The sequence below is a fragment of the Abrus precatorius genome, unplaced genomic scaffold (assembly GCF_003935025.1).
Source record: "Abrus precatorius isolate BTA unplaced genomic scaffold, Abrus_2018 Scaffold7, whole genome shotgun sequence".
Classification (NCBI taxonomy): Eukaryota; Viridiplantae; Streptophyta; class Magnoliopsida; order Fabales; family Fabaceae; genus Abrus; species Abrus precatorius.
The window spans coordinates 21,721,412-21,743,027 of NW_020874417.1; the positions used below are offsets into that span (position 1 = coordinate 21,721,412).

Here is a 21,616-nt window from a genome sequence, read left to right on the forward strand (position 1 = left end):
CTCTCCCCTTTAGAACTATCTCCTCATTTCCTCCCTTATGAACTTTGAGTTAGTTGTTTTAAATGTTGGTCTGACTAGGAAAGAAATTAAATATGTTGTTTTCAGTATAGGAAATTTGAAATCACCTGAGCCTGATAGGTTTCATGCCCTGTTCTTTAAAAGTCAATGAGATCTCCTAGCTCCCTTTGTCTATGACTTTGTCAATAACATGTTTAATAACCCCTCTAAGATCTCTGAGGTTAATGCTACCTCTATTGTTCTTATCCCTAAAATTGACAACCCTGTCCATCTTAAGAACTTTAGACCTATCTCTCTTTGCAATTTGAGTTATAAGATTATTACTAAAATTCTAACCAATGGAATTAGGGGATCCTTACCTAGCCTAATATCTGCCAACCAAACAAGCTCCATTAAAGGTAGGCAAGGTATAGATAATACCCTTATACTTTAAGAATTGGCCCACTCTTTTAATAAATTAGGGAGGAAAAGTGGGGTTATGGTGATTAAACTTGATTTAGAGAAGGCATATGATAAGCTTAGATGAAATTTTATTAAGGATACTATTCAGCAGATTGGGTTTAAACCTGAGTTGCAAGAGCTAATTTATCATTGTATTTCATCCCTCTCCATGTCTATTAGCTTGAATAATGGTAATACTACTAACTTCAATTCTAGCAAGGGTATCAGGCAAGGGAACCCAATTTTCCCCTATATTTTTGTTCTTTGTATAGAGAAATTAGCTCACTTAATTCATGATAAAATTAGTGTTAGGGAATGAACCTCTTTCTCTTTTAATAATGAGGTTTCCCAAATTTCTCACCTTTTTTTTGCTGATGACATATTTCTTATTGCTAAAACTGACAGTCATAATGCTGAGGTGATTAGTTATATCCTTAGTGATTTTTGTTTTGCCTCTGGGCTGTCCATAAATAAAGATAAATCCTTAGTTTATTTCTCTAAAAATTGTGACCCTATTTTGGTTCATACCATTAGCCATACTCTGGGTATTAACCATTCTACTCAGTTAGGTAAGTACTTGGAAATCCCAATTAGTCACATCTGTCTAGCTAAATAAGACTATGCTTTCTTAGTTGATAAGATTAGGAAAAAGCTTTCCATGTGGAAAATGAAATCGTTGTTCATGGTTGGGAGAATTTCCCTTGCTCAATCTTTTATTATAAGCATTCCTGTTTATTTTTTGCAATCTATGCTCATCCCTAAGGCTATGTGCAAAGAAATTGATTCTCTATGTAAGAAATTCATTTAAGGGTCTTCAAGTATAGAAAATGTCATTTAATTAGCTGGGATAAAATTTGTAAGCCTAAACTGGAGGGGAGTCTAGGTTTTAGAAAGACTCACCTTGTGAATCAAGTTTATGTTATGAAATTATGTTGTGGGCTCATAACCTCCCTGGGAAAGGTTCCCTCTGTTGCAAGTTCTCAGAATCACTCTCATTTGTGGTGAAGCATTCTCTCAGTTTGACAGACCTTTTCCCTGCTAATGGAATAACCATTAGATTTTGGGAGGACATTTGGGTCCATAATCATTAACCCCTATTTAGCTCAACTTTTCACCCTGTCCTTGAGCTTGAGTTAGAGAATCATGTGACTTTGTTTTCTCATAATGGTCAGTGAGACTGCCCTTGTAGGGGAGCATCATCTATTTTTTTGGAGGTTGACCTATAATGGTAATTTTTCAGTTAAGTCTGCTTATAACCTCATTTCTACTGCTGTATAGGACCAATCCTTGCATCTTGGCCTTTTCACCCTTGTATGGAGCTGGGATGGTCCCCTTAAGATCAATATCTTCTTGTGGAAAATAGCCCATGGAAGACTCTTGACAAATGTTGAAAGATTCAATCGGAACATGTCTAATTCTTCTTCCTGTTGCAGGTGTTATGAAGCCGATGAGACTGTTATCCATGTTCTTAGAGATTGTTGGGCTGTCAAACAGATTTGGAATAAACTATTCCCCCCTAATTGTTGGATGCCTTTTTTTAGTAGAGGATTGACTAGTTGGATTACCCTTAATCTAACTAAATCTAGTTTTTCCCTTTTCCCTGACTGGAAGCTCCTGTTTGGTATTGTAGTGTGAAATTTTTGGAATAACAAAAATAAGGAGATTTTTCAAAACTTCCCCTTGTCCTGTGAGTCTCTCCTAATAAAATCAAAGCTGACTTTGATTTCCTTTTCTTTTGTGACAAATCTGGTCGAAAAGTGGGAATAGATTGGCTAGGACCTATGAGCTTCATCAAATGGCAGCCTCCTCCATCTTTCCGGTTTAAGCTCAATGTTGATGGAGCGGTTTCCACAATTGCTAAAACTGCCAAATGCGTTAGGCTCATTAGGGATAGCCTTAGCAGGTTCATTTTTAGCTTTCATAATGCTTTGGACTTTTGCTCCCTCTAGCTGCAAACCTATGGGGAGTCTATTGGAGTTTACAGCTTGCTGTTTCTAAGAACATTCAGATGGTCTGGGTTGAATGTGACTCAAAGGATGTAGTTTCCTTACTTTTAACATACAAAGATGTAATCATCCTCTGTTCTATGTTATTAGCAAAATTAGAGAGTTATTGAAAGATTTTAAGTTTTTTTAGGTTTAGTCATGTCTTTAGAAAAGCTAATCATTTTGTTGATTGACTAGCTAAGTTAGAGCCTAAAGGTGGTCTTTTTTGTTTTTGTTTTGACGAAGCCCTTCCATCTCTTATGCCTTTCCTTAACTTATATTCTTTAGATGTTTGGTTTCCTAGATATTTAATATAGGTGTTTGCTTGTTGTTGGACTATTAAGCCTGTTTATTAACAAAAAAAAATTATTATTAGCTACTTTATAAGGATTAAAGTTAATAAAATCTTTTAATATTTAATTTCTTACCAAATTTTAACTTTATTTATTAATTTTACTTTTACATATGGTCTTTAATATACGATAACAACATTATACAGTATATTAATATTTGATAAACTATTAATATGCATTAATATTTCTATTAGCAAATTTATTTATTAATATAACATTATAATTTAAAGTCATAATATTTTATTTTAAATTGCAAAAATATGAGTTTTTTTGTGTAAAATTATAAGAATATAGAAAAAATTTTAAAATTGTTAATGACAAATTTTTATTATTATTTAAAATTATTGACAAATTTTACATTTAAAATTTTTTAATATTTTTTTAAAAAATTATCATTGCTGATTTTTAATACGTTATAATTTTTCTTTCTAAATTTCTGTTAATGAAAATTTTTAAATCTCTTATTTTCATAAATTTTTTAAAAACACAATTTTTTAATATATTATTTTTAAATACCACACATAAAAAATTACTACATCTTTTTAATAAATGTAATATTTTATGATAAATTGCGGTCGTGTATCACACTTATAATAGTGAGGTGTTAGCATATACAAGGAAATGGGCAAAGCCATTTGGGGAACAAGAAGGAAAAGTTCTCAAAGTGCAATTATTGAAAAGCACGTTTACAAAAGCCGAGATTTACATAAATCTGCATTAGTCCAATTGAGATGAGACGCAGTGGTCTCCTTGTCAGCACTTACATGTCAATTTGAATTTGATAGTTGACCAAAACTATATTGATAGAAAAGTCAACAAGTCTGCTACACGTTCCACACTCCTCAAGTCCACACTCCTCACTGGATAATGTCAATTAATAACATTTCTAAAACATTTCTATTTGACCAGAGAAAAAACATTTCTATTTTTATATTATTATTTCTTGCTTATTTATAAAAATTAATTATTAATATCTTTAAATATATTAATTATTATAAAATTTATAATAATGAAATATTTACTTTTCATTTAAACTAATAGATTTGTATATTTATTTAATATATAATATACTAATTTAATAAAACATAATAAAATAAATATTTGAAAATAGTATAACTCAAAAAATTATGAAAATGATGAATAATATTTTAATGATACTAATTAAAAATATATATTTTTAAATTATTGAAATCATTGTATTTTATTTATTAATGTATTGTTAACATATTTATCTTAATGATACTAATTAAAAAAACATTTTATTTTAAGGATACTAATTAAAAATGTGATAAAGATAATATGTTGCAAGCATTTATCTTCCGTCCTATTCTTAATTTTTGATGCATTGTCAAACTTTTACTTTACTATCAACTTAGATTTTAACTTCTCTAATTTCTTTGATGATTTACTTTTTCTTACTTATCTATTTTTTCTTGTCATTTATTTTCTTTGCCAATTTATGTTCTCAATCTTTTAATTTTCTTGCCAACTTTACTTTTGTTGGCAATGTAATTTGCCAATTATTTTTAACTTACTTTCTGTAAGTTTATTTCCTGTTAATCTAGTTTCATGTTAAGAGGTTTATTTTCTTGCAAATTATTTTATTTATTTAAATAAATTTTAAAAATCCAAGATCACATTAAAATAACTGAGTATACCAGAATACAAAAATCAATTATTTGTCAAGTAAATCAATTATATGGCAACAACATTTACCAATTTCTAAAACAAAGCAAATCAAGAAAGAAACCATTTGTACGAAGTGATATCATTAAATTGTACGTAATTAAAATAAATTTAAATATATATATTTTTGTCCTTATAAATACGACTCCATTTAATTGTTATCATTAAAAAATTAATAATTTTAATTCTCATAAATTTTATTTTTTTAAATGATTAATTTTTTACAATATTGATTGTATAGCAAGAAAACTCATCAATTTCTAGAAACATAGCAAATCAAGGTTGAATGTTATATATAAAGTGATATAGTTCAATAGTACATATCCAGGATAGGCTGAAATATTATTTTAATTTCTATAAATACATCCTCATTTAATTTTCATTCTGAAAAAACATTTTAACTGATTTTGGTTCTTCTAAATTTAAAAAATTTAAAATTAAAATGGTTGATGTCGTCATGCATGTAATCATATTATATCAGCAACCATGTAGAAATAGCATGTGATAAATACGGTGTCATTAAATACATACTACATCATCATTAGGCAGTGACAACCTATATTAAAATAATTTTTTAATGCATCTAATGACAATAAGTAAAAAATTAATAAAGAAAATTTTTATTAAAAAATAATATCTTTTAATATTACTATTGTATTAGATAATATATTTTTAATAAAATTTTATTATATATTTTTTAATACACATTAGAGAAATCGATTTTAAAATAAAAAAAAAATGATATACTGCTCTTCTATTTTTAACAAGACTAAGACTACCTAAAGAATAAACACTCGAGTCTAATCTAAAGATATTTTACTTTATAAAATTTTAAAAGTTTTATATTAGTTCATGATTTTATATATAAAAAATTTGGTGTTTAAAATCAGGATACTTTATCATGTTTAATTTTATTTCTAGTATTTATTTAATGAAAGAATATGATAATTTATTATGTCAAGTTATTTTATTTTATTTTTATAGTTCAAATTCTTTCCTGAGTAGAGTAATGGGTTTAAAAATATTAAAATAGGATAACTTGTTTCCAACTATTTTTTACTCATATTTTATACACTTTTAAATATTTTATAAAGATTATTTAAAAATATAATTTTAATCTTTCTATAACTTCTTATCACAAATAAATTTTAATTGTAAAAAATAAATACAATTATTATAATTTTAATATTATATGTACATAATATATACGTGTGTGTATATATATATATATATATATATATATAATTTTAACTAAATTTTAAAAAGATAATTAATTTTAATAAAAAATAATTTTATCATTTAAATATAATTTACATCTTGTTCTATTATTATTATTTTTATCTCAAACATTGAATTAAATATTTTACTAGTTATTCATATTTTAAATATTGACCAATGCAAATTAAATGTTGTTATAGAAAATTTTAGAATAACTTATTCAGAAACAATTGTAAAATTGTTTTATAAACCTATTGAAACAGTTTACAATTATTATTTTTAAAAATATTTAGACAACATTTAATACTTGTAATTTATTAATTTTTAAGAATGGTTTTAATATGTTGTTTATAAAAGAAGTATAAATTTTATATCATTTTTCATATTTGCAACCAAATTTTTAGTGGTTAATTTGATGGCTAAATTTTACTTTTTTTATTTTTAATTGTGCTTACATATTTGAGTCACTAATTAACATTTTTTATTGCTAAATTTAATAGCTAATTATTAAAATTTTGATTTAGTTGCTAAAGTCAGTCTCTAATAGTCACTGATTTTGTTTGATTGCTAAATTTAGTGGCTATGTACTGTAAATTTTATTTGGTTGCTAAATTAAATAACTAATTATTATAAATTTTGTACAATTGCTAAATTTGATAATTAATTACTATATATTTCTTTTAATTGCTAAATTTGATGGCTAATTGCTATAAATTTAGTTTGATTGCTAATAGACTATTTTTTAATTATGACATGATAATATAATGTTATTTGCTTTACTTTCTAATACACATTAAACGCAGAATAGGATAAGAATTTGTCATTTCTTTATCCAACTATCATATCTTATCATTTTTAAAAATATTATTTAGTTCTACTTTAAAAGTTTTATCATGCTAAAAGTTTAACCAACAATAGTTGATAGCGCTTTACTTTAGAATGAAAAAATGTAATAAGTTTTTAAAATTTTCTTTCCTATAATAGTTTCAGACAACTCTTAGTTTTTTAGAATTTAGTATTTTTTAATTTTATTAAATTATTATATATTGTTTGATAACTTAATAATAATATTATTATTGATTAACATTATAAACAAGTTAAATTTATTAAATAACTAATTAAATATAACAAAGTAATATAGTGTGACTCATCAAATTTAAATAATAAATCTTTTGATTTCTCTGAAGCATTTGTTTTAGATTTTAAAAAAATTAATATAGTTTTTTAATTACTTATGTTTTAATTAAGAGTAAATCATAAAAATATTTTACTATATAATAATAAAATAATAAAATAATATTTTACAAAAATATTAATTTAAATAAAATTAATAAATAATAACTAAATTTTAAACATAAGTAACATAAATGTTTATTTTATTATTTTAATTAATTGTTTAAAAATGAAAATAAAATATATTATAATATAAATAAATACACTAACGAGTAGAAATACAAATAAAGTTAGTTTTCAAACAAATATGAGGTATACTACGATTAATACAAATATTAGATATATTAAAGTAAAATCTGTTTAAATGGAATCTAATTTTATTTCTTAAGCAAATTGAAGTAATTATTAACATAAACATATTTAATAGATTATTTATAAAATTATTGATTTATGATTTTAAAATAACATATTTAATATTTGACTTAAAATATATATTGTAATAAGTAAATGTATATTAACTATTTTGATAAAAATATATATTTGTCTTAATTTATCTTTTACATTAATTATTTGTATTTTTATTTATACATTAAGATGAATAGTACGTTTACAAAATAACTTGATTTTTCTATTAAAAATCATGCTGCCTACATTTGTAATTGAATTTTTTTTTAAAAAATTTAAAACTACTAAAACTTCTATTCCAATTCTGAAAATGTTTAAAAATCACATAATTAAAATATAAAATTTTAATAAATAAATATAGGTTAATATATTAATATTTACAATATTAAAAAAAACATTTTATAACAATTTAAAGACCAATGTATGTCTTTCGTCTTAGTTTCAAATCATTTAACCAAATAAAACTTAAAATATAATTATTAAATTTATTTTAATAATTTTAAAAATATTAAAACAATTCTTAGAAGATTGTTTCCCTAATTACAACAATAAAAAAAATATATTATTTCAATAACTCTTTAAAGAACATATCAATAAGGACGTAAAAGAATTTAATACATATGTTTAATTTTTATTGAATCATGTAATAAGCGCATTTAAACTTTTCAAAGTTTGTAGGCATGGCAACAATCATCAATAAATTATACCAATTTTATATAATTAATAATTTATTATTAGATAATAAATTTATAAAATTAAATTAAATTAGAAATTCTTATCCTATAAATTACTGTTAAAAATCATACATTAATTAAAATTTATTTAATATCCATTAATATGTATATTAAAATTGTCATATTATATATATATATATATTATGATTATATATATTTAAAAAAAAGTAGGGAGACTTATTTCTCTTTTAAAAAAAGTAGTTTTGTCATTTGTAGTAACGAAATTTAGGAATCTTGACAATAGCAAGTGACGAAATTGCTTTTTTTTTTTTTTTAAATCCTACAACTGTTAGTGATGATGTAATAAAAACATTTTAAATAAGAGAATAATTTAAAAATGTTATTTAATAAAATAATAAAAAAAGTTAATTTTTCCTCAACATAAAATTATATTTATATATTTAATATTAATATTTAATATATCCATGATTCAAGAGACAGAGACCAGCACACGTCGTCGCCTCGAATTGAAGACTATTTCGGGCAAATGATGACATCACATTAACATTCAATCTTTTGAGTCGGTCGTTGGGGTCTTATAGTCAAACGGTGTCGGTGAGTCTATGCACCAACTCTTCTTTTAATTTTTTCTATTTTATTTTTTCTTTTCCCATTCTTATAATTTTTTAATTATTGTCTCTCTAATAAAATATGATAATCACATTCTTTTTACTTTTAAAAATTTATCTGCTGAAAAATTTATAAAATATGAACGCGCATGCACTACTGTTTTAAGTTATTAATTCTAAAGCGTGTAAAGATTTTTTATTGGTGGTGTTATTAACAAATCATTCCTTGCTATTAATTTTTAATTTTTTTATGAGAAGGTATCGCGTTTCTGACGTGGATTGAAACTTTAGTTAGATTATGATCCCTCTCCATTTCAATACTTCATTAGCATAAAGTTTAATTTTCTAATTAATTAATGCCAATAAAGTTTCTCTAATATGATAAATAAAGACATCCACACCTCGTTCTCATTTGAAAATCTAAAAAAGAGAAAGGAAGGAGCAAACTTTTTGTACTTCCATAATTTCTATTCCCTTATAATTATTTTTTTATTTGATAATTTTTAATTATTTAAAAATAAAACTTATGAAGGTGGGAGTTGCTATTTTAAGGGAAGGGATAAATACTTTTGAAAGAATTTTTTTTATTATTATTAAAATGGAACGATAAATAAGTATAAAAATAATTTAGCTAATTAGATGAAAGAATTGAAATATAAACTAACTAAAAAATTATCTTAATTCTCACGCGTTGACCAATGTTTCAGGTTAATTATTCTGTTAGATGAATAGACTTTATAAGCACCTATATTTCATGGCTTTTTTTATTTAAATAATATATAATATAAACTAACTAAAAAATAATATAACTTTTAAACTATTTCTTTGTCTGAAATAAATCTAATTACTGTGTCACAAGTTTGAAAGTAATTTTTTTTTTTAAATGTAAGATACAAATATTTTGTTACAACTTTGACAAAATTTAAAAATAGTTTTACCATCAATAACACGTAATTTGTACAGCAATTACACGCAGCACTGTGTGTTATATATTTTGCTACAAAAATCATGAAAGCTGCAAGAAAAAATTAAAAAAATAAATAAATTGAAGGATTAGGAAATTTCGGGTACACCTGATAACATTATAACGATTTCGCGTTATTAATGACAAAATTAGATTTATTTATTGACTGACATATGTCATATCAAACATAACATGTCGTGCTTTTTTTTTTCTCTTACTTACATCAATATTCACTGATTTATTTTTTTTCTTTGAATATTGTTTATGGTGGAAGGATTGTGCAGTTAAAATTTCTTAATTTTTGAACTTTTATTTGACGTATTAATTATTTTATATGTTTTTATATATTTTTATATTTTATTTATTATTTTAAAATTTTTATAAAAAAAATTTATAAATTGTATAAACTAATACAAGTAATTAGGTGGTTGGTTAACGGTGGAATAATTGTAACAAAGTTTAGTAATTTTTTTTTTTTGCTAATTTTTAATATTTTTACATTAGTTTGTATTTATATTTAGAAAAAAAAATATTAATATGCTTAAATAAAAATTTAGGTTGTAATATAAATGAAGAAAATATAATTTTGTAATTAGTGGTTAGGCCAAAAATAATTTAATGATATTCTTAAATAATATTTTTTATACGATGTTGTGTATTACATTTTTTTTATATTTTTGTAAAATTGGAGAATAATAAAATATAGTTAACAAAAACAATTTTATAATAATAATAAGTTAAATGCAGTTTAACTGTAATAAATGTTTTTATAGACATTTATTATTTATTTAAGTATGGTATATAAATTTTAAATATTATAATTTAATAATAAGGTTAAAATTAATTTTATTTAATTAAAATATAATAATGATTTGTATGTAGCTGCCAGCAACAAAGAAAGAGGCGAGACCAACTCTTCTCTTCTCGTTCCACTCTCTCCTGTTTTTTTATTTGTTATTCTTTCGTTGTCAAGTGTCGGACTCTAGTCTTTTTTAACAAGAAAGTTTTTTAGAGTGAGATTTGAAATATAAATAATAAAATAATTTATATAGAGGTAATAATGATAATAAATATTTTATATTAACATTATTTATATGACTTTTATTAACTAATATGTAATAAGAACATTGCTATATGTAAATATAAAAATTATTGAAATTAATATATAGTTATATTAATAATCATGTTGTTATAAAATTTTTAATTTTTTTAATTCTTATATAATAATAATTTATATGTAAATATAAAAAATAATTTAATAAATTTAATATTTGTATCAATAATTATGTTTGAAACATGAATTTTTAATAAAGATTCAACAATAATTTATATATAACATAAATATTTTAATTAAGTTGAATTTTATATTAAAAATTAGGTTAATTATTTAAATTATTTTAATTAAGATGTAATAATAATTTATCTTTAAAAATAAAAATTATTTTATTTAACTATATTATTAATTTTTTTAATATTAATGTGGTGATAATTTTTAAAAAAATATTGTTTAATTATGTTAGTAATTTAAATTATTTTAAGTAAGATTTATTAATAATTTGTATGAAAATATTAAAAATATTATGTTTAGTTAGATTATTAATTTCAATTATTTTAATTAAATTTAATAATATTATGTATGTAAATATAATAAAATATTTTGTTTAATTATGTTAGTAATTTGAATTTTTTAATTTAAATGTGGTCATAATTTGTATATAAGTATAAAAATTTTATAATTAATTATGTTAATAATTTTGAATTTTTTTAATTAAGATGTAATTTAAATTTGTATACAACTATAAAAAATATTATATTTAATTATGTTAGTAATTTATTTTTTTAAATATAGTCATAATTTCTATGTAAATATAAAAATTGTTTATTTATGTTATTAAATTTAATTAAGTTAAATTTTTGTATAAAAATTAGGTTAGTAATTTGAACCTTTTTTAATTAAAAAGTAATAATAATTTGTATGTAATTGTAAAAATAATTTATTAATTATTAATAATATAATTATAAATTTAAATTTATATCATTATGATGTAATAATAATAAAAATCTCTTATTATAATAAAATTCATAATTATATTATTAATTATATTAGAAATATATTTTTTTATTAAAGATTTAATAAATCCTGAATGTAAATATATAAAATATTGAAATAAAGTTGAAATTTGTATTAAAAATTATGTTAAAAATTTTAATTTTTTAATTAAGATATAATAATAATAATTTATATATAAATATAAAATATATATTATTTAAGTTGACATTTATATTTTTAATTATGTTAAAAATTTAATTGTTTTAATTAAAAATGTCTCAATAATAATTTGTATATATAATATGTATATATAAATATTTACAAATAAATATAATATAAAATTAAGTTTCTCTAAATCTTTAACTCAATAACAATTCTAGTAACTTATTATTGATATTCACTTATTATATCATTAATATCTTCATTATCATATATATTTAAAATTGTGTATTATCTATAATTTTTGTCAACTTAAAAAATAAAATTAATTTAAAATTAACTTGATTATGATTAAGTTAAGTTTTAAATAAATCTTTTTAAGACTTTAAAATTTATTTTTTGTTTTATTCTAATTAATTTTTATTTTATTTAAAATTTATTTATTTTATAAAATTTATCATTTTAATATATAGTAATAACAGTTTTCTCATTTTGTATTTTTATAGATAAAAATTAATTAATACATTGTTATTTTTTTAAAATTAAAATGTGAAAAATAACACTTATTTAGTAAATATTTATATCATTTACTTATTTAATTCAAAATAAATTAATAATAACTAATTAATACTTTAAAATTGAATTAGCAAAAAATTATAAAACAAATTAAACAAAACTAACCTTGTAACCTTTACAAAATTATTTTTTTCAAATTGAATCAAATGAAGCATGTTATATATAGCAAAATATTTTAAACTAAAACATGTATCATTAAAATGTGAAAATGTCCATGAAATAGATATGCAAGTTTTATCATGATATTCATGCCATTAAATTCATGTTGTGTTAACTCTTTACAAGTTATGTCATTTTAATGATAAAAATTATCAAAAAGTGATAGTGACAATTTTAGAAAATTTTAAAGGTTCACGGTCAAACTTATTTTTAATTTCACTTATTTTATGATAAAATTGTTGATATGTAATTAGTATCAACATTATATTATTTCACATTTATGTGGTTAAATTAATTTTAAAAAATTATAAACTTTCATCAACTTATCGATAAAATATGTGTCACGTGATATGCTCCACCCTAAACAAAAAACTAGTTTAAAAATTATAATAAATAAAGAATTTTTTCAAAATTTATATTAGTTAAATAATAATAAAAGTCACATTTGGTTCTATGTGTGATTTTTGTGTTGTGTCTCCAAACAAACAGACGATGCGCTAGAATTTATATTATATTTAAAATACTTTCTCTGTAAGCCAGCAAATTACATTAACATCTCTTGACAGTTCTTTACATTAAAAACAACTTTTTGGGTAGAGATACGGGTTCGTTAATCTACATTAAACATACGGGCAACTATTCAAAATTAAAAAACTTGCATGCAATGTCCTCGAATTAAAGACCTTATAAAAAGTCACAAATAAATGTTGCTAGTAAAAAAATTCACATTATTTTTATTTGACTCTCATTCATTTTTTCTTTGTATATTATATTTATATTTATTTGATATTATTCTAATAATCAGTAACATAATAAATATTTTTTTTTTATCTCTTTCATAAAAAAAATTAAATTTAAAATTTTGTTTAAATGATAACGAGTCACTTGTTACACAAGATTTAAAGCTTAAGACTTTGCTCAAAAAATATTGAATCACTTATAGCTCAAACTAACCTCTATTAATTAATTTTAAAAAAATTTCAATTTAAGTAATTTGTTATGAAAAATTACATTTCTCTTCTAAAATACGGAGACATATATAACTTTCTTTAAAAGACAAAAATATTTTATAATTTATTATTTATTTTTTATTTAAATATTACTAAATATTTATTTGACATTTTTTTTAATAAAAGTAAGTATTTATCATTATTATAAAAGTAGTAACGGCTTATTTTGACATTAAATAATGAAAATAAAATTTTTAAAAAATTCATCCATGAAAATTATAACTAATGGATAAATTAGTAAATTTCAAATAACACAATATATTAATATTAACTCAAATAAATTATTTATTTAGTTTTTAAATAATAATTTTGATAGTATATAATTAATAAATTAAATAATATATTTTAAAATAAAAAAGAAGAATAGTGTAATATTTATATTTTGTCAAAGAGAGAGTATTTTACTCATTTTTTATCCCACATCCAAGAACAAAACTCACGCATCGTAAGTTTTTAATTTTCACTTTTATTTATTAATTTAGATAAATTATTCTTTGTTATTTTAATTTAAATACATTTTATTATTTTATTTTCTAATTATTTTTGTTTTTAAAATATTTTAAATTAAGAATCTCTCTCTTACACTATGGAATTATTAGAGAATAAATAATATATTAATATACTATAATTAAAACACAAAATATTATATATATATATATAAAAATAAAATAATGATTCAATTTATAATTGTTATTAATTTATGGAAATTATTATTAATTATTTTAATTTTTTAAATACATGTTCACTAATTTATTTTTAATTATTTTTATTTATAAAAATATTTTAAACTAAAATATATGCGTAAAATTAAGTACAATGTAACATTAATACAGTTGTTAACTATACTATAAACAGAAATGTGTTGTTAAAAGGTACATGTAAATTAATAAATAAATACTAAATTTTTTTTTTCTTTTGTTTGTCAGTTTAGGTAAACTATTATAATTTTAAATACATAATGAAAATATTATCTTTTAATTTTCATTTAAAAATAACAAGTATGTATAAAATTAATTACACTTTCCAGGAAAAAAAAATTACACTACACTATAACATAAAATAATATATTAATTATACTATTTACAAAATCAATCTCTCTCTATATATACATGTAAAATTCAGTGAACCATGTCATCAACCTAGCATTAAATAATATATTAAGTTAAAATGCATAATTCAATATTGATATAATTTGGTAAATAAATAATCATTTAATTTTAAATTTCTACTTTTATTTGTTAATTTATATAAATTATTACCAGTTATTTTAATTTTATACTATTATATATATTTATAAATAAAATAATAATTTATTTTCAATTTATATTATTTATTATCATTTATTTTAATTATATATATATATATATATATATATCCTCAACTTTACCTTTATAAATTTTTAATTATAAAAATATTTTAAAGTAATAAATATATGTAAAAATAACTATATTATAACATTAATTAAATTTTTAATTATAAAAATATTTTAAAGTAATAAATATATGTAAAAATAATTACATTATAATATTAATTAGTTTGATTAACTTTAATCCTTAAATAATAACGTTAATATAATAACAATTTTACAAAAAAAACACACTTTTATTGTATTGCAATACTAAAAATACAATAAATATTTTTATTTATTTATTTATTATTATTATTATTATTATTATCTTCATATTAACAAAATTAAATAATATATTAATGTGCTATCCATAAAATTGACTAAAATTTAACATTAGATGTCTATTTATTAAATATTATTTATACTTCATTGATATTTTTTTAAGTATTAACATTTTATTAGAGATAAAAACAGAGTATGATGGTACTCTAACTTATTACATCTCTAATGGAAGTTAGCAATACATGTTAAAGGATCATTGATTTAATTCACATATACAATTGAACTTCAAAGGAGCTGTTGCAAGTCATTTCTAAGAACGATACTTAATATAATCAAACACTTCATTAACATTTAAAATACCATTGTTGAAAAAATATTATTTTGTTTAGATCAAATTGTTCATATTACTACTGTTACACATCCCTCCATTCCTTTTTAGTACATTGAATTTCACATATGTCTAATAATGTTTCATGCAAATTTTTAGGTAAGCATATATATTTTTTTATAAGCAAAATATATTATTATAGAGAGTTCAAGGGGAACTCAAAACCCATATACACATAGAAAAAACTAATACTTACTAAAAAAAATAAAAAAATAAAGCAAAAACATACTTATACCTAACTAAGTCGGATGCAATTTCGTAGATTCAAATACCAATCAGTTAACAAAATAGTTTCTCCTTTACTAACAAGTGATAGTCATTTCCAGGACTTCAGAATGTCCAAAACACCATTAGAAAACACAATTTGATTTTCATGTAACCACAAAGATCAGACTGTACTTACCCAAACAATTGATAAACATATCCCTTCTCTTTTACTACAACCAACACCAACCCAAGAAAGCAAATGAGTTAATAAATTTGAAGGCAAAACCAGTGAGAATCCAAGCCAACATGCAGTAAAATACCATATTTGGAATAAAACTGAGCACGTTAAAAATAAATGAGTTGAAAATTCTTCAAAACAAGTTATATAATCAATTTGAACACCATGATCAATAAACAAACTTTTACAAGGAAGTGCATTCAACAACATTTGCCAAGAAAATACTAGACATTTAAGAGAGACCTTTCCTCTCCATAGCCTTTGCAAGGCGTACGCTATACACTGATTTACCATATTTGGACCACCAAAAAGTTCAAATAGTCATAAATACGCAGAATGCACTGAATAACAACATCTGCCCTCTATATCCATTTATCTTATTGTAGTACCTTAATAAAAACTCTATCCACAAGCTCCAACATAAAATTAAAGCTTGAGATCTCATGTTGAAATAGTCCTCTTCACCAACTAACATCCCAAACCCACCTAGTGCCATCATGAAAACCATTCTCCAATACACAAGATTCAACGTTTCTCACCATTATAAACAATCGCAGAAATGCCTCACACAATCACACTCCACCTACCCACTTATCTCTCCAAAAAAGAGTGTGCAAACCTGCATCCACACTCCTATCCAACTTCTCATCCAGCCATGAATTTCCTTGATGAATAACCTTCAGCAAATCACACCACCACAAAGAACATCTGTTGTAGACTGATGGACGATGAATAGAATAAGCTAATCTGCCGTACCTAGCTTCCAACACCCGCATCCACAATGAACTAGAACAATTAACACCTCGTCACAACTATTTACCAAGAAGTACCTAGTTAAACCACTGCACATTCCTAATGCCCAGGCCACCATTCTTTTGCGGTCTACAAACTGTTTTCCATTTCACCCAAAGGATTTTAGATCCTTCCTTAATAAGGGATTTTAGGTAAGCATATATTGACACTAAACTATTAGAATATCATGTACTACAGTCTCAAAAATACCACAATGCAAAAAGAGGTGTAGTACATCCTTATCTTCAACCTATAAGCTTCTGATGGTTTTGTCAAATTCCTCTGCACTAGAACTTGGAACTGTATTAAGCAATAGTCGCAATACGAATACCACTATTTTCTTTGATGCACCGACTTTCTAAATTTTCTATAACGCCTATATTTAAACACAGCTCCAAACTGCTACCTGCAATGAAGAAATTATGAATGTAGTGATAAGCAGATTGAACACTTTAATCTTTATTATTATCATACTACCACGTCAATATGCCATTTACATTTACCTTGGCCTCTTACTCTTTTGTAATCTCTCATAAGTGCCGTTATAAAATTTTCTCTCATAAAAATAATTTTTTTTTCAAAAAAATACTTCATCAATATTATAATTCTTATTTATAAAATATTGATTAAATATATATATTTATAATATTGCTTAGATAATTTATAAACTACGTTAATAATATAATTTATAATCAAGTTTTGTATAAATCTTTTGATATATTTAAAATTGATTTATTTTTCTTAACCAAACTCACGAAAAATATGATCATCAAGATTTTTAATCATAGTTTAAAAATATTAAATATAATACAAAATTATTATAAAATCAAATTTTATCATAATTATTAAATATTTTTAAAATGATTTTATAGTCTTGATAAAATCGTAAAGTCAAACTTTTATTTTAACTATTAAATTTAAAATTATTATTTTTTACATATTTTTCAAAAAATATATAGTAATTTTATTTAACATATTTGATATATTAAAATTAATATTTAAAAAATAAAATAAACCGATGCTTCATAATGCGTCAAATGATATCGATAACAGAACAAAAAAAAATTATGATATATATAAATAATATTATTAGAAAGTAATTAATTTTTTTAATTATGATCATTTGATTCCATAATTATACATGGGATAAAAAGCAAAACGTTATTTTTTTTTAAATAAGTTAGTAATTGTTAATATTTCGTCTATTGAGTACCATATTTTTTATATTAGAAATTCTTTTATAAACAATATACTTGAAAAATGTAAGAATTATGTGAAGCTGTGCTTTTCTCGTTCATCATCCGTATTGTTATTGTATAACACCAACGCTATCGTTGGATTTGTTGCTAAAGGGATAAACTCAACCATTCATTACCAATTATAGCATATACACATATTTTAAGACACACTCTCCAACTTCCATGCACACCCATCCAATGCAATTCAGCAAACTCATTCCTCGCTCTATAAAACCCCCTATTTCGTCTCTCCATTGACACACAACACATTCCTTCTTTCTCCGTCTCCTCCTCCATCACCTCTTCCAGACCTGCAGAGGGAGAAAACACAGGAACCCAACAAGCAAAGGTTCATCTATTTAACTCGCTCTCTCTCAGGTCTTTCACCATGGACCCTCCACCCCCCACTAAAGCCAATGACACAAAATCCTCCTCCCTTGCTGTGGAGGGCATTCAGCCCCAAGCAAGCCCACTCCGAAAAATGATTGTAGTGGCATCCATTGCTGCTGGCATTCAATTCGGCTGGGCTCTTCAACTCTCTCTGCTAACCCCTTATGTTCAGCTTTTAGGCGTCCCACACACCTGGGCTGCCTTTATCTGGCTGTGCGGCCCAATCTCAGGATTGGTCGTACAACCTATAGTCGGCTACTACAGTGACCGTTGCACCTCTCGCTTTGGTCGCCGCCGCCCCTTCATATTCTACGGCGCTATTGCCGTCGCCATCGCTGTATTTCTCATCGGCTATGCAGCAGATATAGGACACGCTGCTGGCGACGACATCACAAAGAAAACCCGGCCCCGTGCCGTGGCAATCTTCGTGGTGGGCTTTTGGATCCTTGATGTGGCAAACAATATGCTTCAAGGACCCTGTCGTGCGTTCCTTGGTGACTTGGCCGCTGGGGACCACAAGAAGACGAGAATGGGCAATGCCTTCTTCTCATTCTTCATGGCTGTTGGGCAAGTCTTGGGGTACGCGGCAGGCTCTTTCAAAGGCCTTCACAAAATCTTCCCTTTCACTGAGACAAAAGCTTGCGACGTCTTTTGTGCTAACTTGAAGAGTTGTTTCTTTTTCTCAATTTTGTTCCTTCTCATTTTGGCTATCATTGCTCTCATTTACGTGAAAGACCCTGTGATGACAACGCCGGAATTGAGCAGAGAAGGGCAACCTTCATGCTTTTCTCAAATATTTGGCGCGTTGAAGGAACTGAAGAAGCCTATGTGGATGTTAATGATTGTGACAGCTGTGAATTGGATCGGGTGGTTCCCTTACTTTTTGTTCGACACAGATTGGATGGGTCGTGAGGTGTATGGTGGAGATGTAGGTGAGGATTCGTACGCTGCGGGAGTGCGTGCTGGGTCATTGGGGCTTATGTTAAATGCTGTCGTTTTGGGGGTGATGTCATTGGCGGTGGAACCGTTGGGTCGTATGGTTGGGGGAGTTAAGAGATTGTGGGGAATTGTTAATGTTATTCTCGCTATAGCATTCGCAATGACAGTGGTTATTTCCAAGAAAGCGGAACATGAACGCCACTTGAACCCTGCAGCCGTTGGACACCCTTCCGAAGGTGTCAAAATTAGCGCCTTGCTTTTCTTTTCAGTTGTTGGAATCCCTCTTGCGGTAATGCTCTTCTCCTTTTCATTTCCAAAATGACTCTGTTTCGGTAATAATCAATGAGTGCACAAATATTTTTTAGTATTATTTTAATTAAATAATTCTCAAATATTTTTTAGTAAAGCCTAACAATGATGAGATGCCTTAATATTTATTTGCTGTGCATGGTCTAGGTTACCTACAGCGTTCCGTTTGCTCTCGCTTCAATATACTCCAGCACTTCGGGAGCAGGTCAAGGTAAACCAACTCATAACTAATTTCAACTATTTACAAATGTAATTTTAGTTATTTTTTTTTTCAATTTAAGCTTTACTAAACATAGATTCAGATACAACTTTGATAGCGAACTTGGGTTATACCCAAATTATAAGCCAAATTATATAACCTTTCTTGTTTGTCTCAGGTTTATCTCTGGGAGTCCTAAATCTTGCAATTGTCATTCCACAGGTTAGAACTCATTTACATAATTATTATGTAGAAAAAAAATGACTGTCATATATGAAATTATTTGACTAACTTTGTACACGTGTGTATACACAGATGGTGGTGTCGGCACTAAGTGGTCCATGGGATGCTTTGTTTGGTGGTGGCAACTTGCCAGCTTTTGTGGTGGGTGCAGTGGCTTCCGCCATCACCGCCGTGTTGGCAATTTTCCTGCTGCCGAGTCTAAAGCCTGCCGATGAGGCTAAGGCAGCTGCAAACATGGCCGCAGGAAGCTTCCACTAATTAACAAAGATTTGACTTGTTATTGGCCTTTGCTTTACAACATATGATAGAAAACAAAAGCAAAAAAAAAAAAAAAAAGAAAAAAGAAAAAAGAAAAGAAGATAGAGTTTGTGGATATATTGTATTACCGAGTGCTAAAATTGCTATTTCAGTGGGATCAATTTCAGAAGGGTTGTAAAGTTTGGTGTGATTTTAAAGAGATTGTAAATATAGAGGACCTATCGTTGTCTTTTATAATATAAGTTCATTTCGGTTCTCAAAGAGAAATATTAATTAAGGATAGTTGGTTAATTTGTTGAAAATGATGGGATTTAATGATTTCTACTAGTCTAAATGTAATTTTTCTTGTCACGAATTACATTGATCAACTACATTGTGCCAATTTTGTAGGTGATACATCCAACTGTTTTTATTCCTACAAACCACAAAGTTACGTACCAGTATATTGAAATGGATTAAGTTCTTTTTTTCTCACCTATTCTAATATCCTATTGCAATGGCCAAGTCCAACTTTAACTGACATGTATATATAATTGATTACGATATAAAAATTAGGATTAGTTGATTACCACTTATTTATTCCAACAAAGAAAAGGGTGATTTTTTTTGAAGAGCCAACGGACAGGCCAACCTGATCCGAACCCGCCCCAATCTATTTTTAGATGGGTTTTGCGCCGCAGGTTATGCAAGTTGTTGGATTAAACTACCTTTAGCCCGACCTGTTTAAATTAGGGGACTAAATGGGTCAGTCCAACGAGTTAAACCCGAATTGATAATTCTATTCCCTTTCTTAAAACTAAATCAAACCGAACCCAATCATATTTAAATTTATATTTTTTATTGTATTTTCATATAAAATTATATTTTTTTTCAATTTTATCATGAGATAAATATATACTTGCGTCATTTCTATTTACTTTAAATTTTTGTTTTTTACTATCAATAATTTATTATTATTATTATTATCATCATTTTTTTTATATTTTAAAAAATTCATTTCAATTTTTGAGCTACTATTTATTTTAAATTTAAAAATATAACGCTGTGAATTAATAAATCATTTTCTATAATTTATAAGAGATTCATAATTCTATTTAAATTATTAATTAAATTTTTCTTATTCATGAAAAAACTTAATAGAATTTCAAAACTTTTATTTTACAACATTCAATCCATATTTAAAATGATAGAATTTTAAATGAGATTAAGTGTTTTTCATCATAACAAAATTTGCTAAATAAATTAAAATTTGAATGAAAGTAAATAATTAACTTATTTATATTAT

At 24.4% G+C, this 21,616-nt stretch overlaps 1 protein-coding gene across 1 annotated transcript; it reads left to right on the plus strand.

The window, feature by feature from the left end:
- Positions 1–18,140: 18,140 nt before the first annotated feature.
- On the plus strand, positions 18,141–20,811 carry LOC113871181 (sucrose transport protein SUC8-like). Its single transcript, XM_027508085.1, has 4 exons — positions 18,141–19,611; positions 19,779–19,842; positions 20,009–20,052; positions 20,146–20,811. The coding sequence occupies exons 1-4, from the start codon at positions 18,382–18,384 to the stop codon at positions 20,329–20,331; spliced, it is 1,524 nt and encodes a 507-aa protein (XP_027363886.1). The 5' UTR covers positions 18,141–18,381; the 3' UTR covers positions 20,332–20,811.
- Positions 20,812–21,616: the final 805 nt, after the last annotated feature.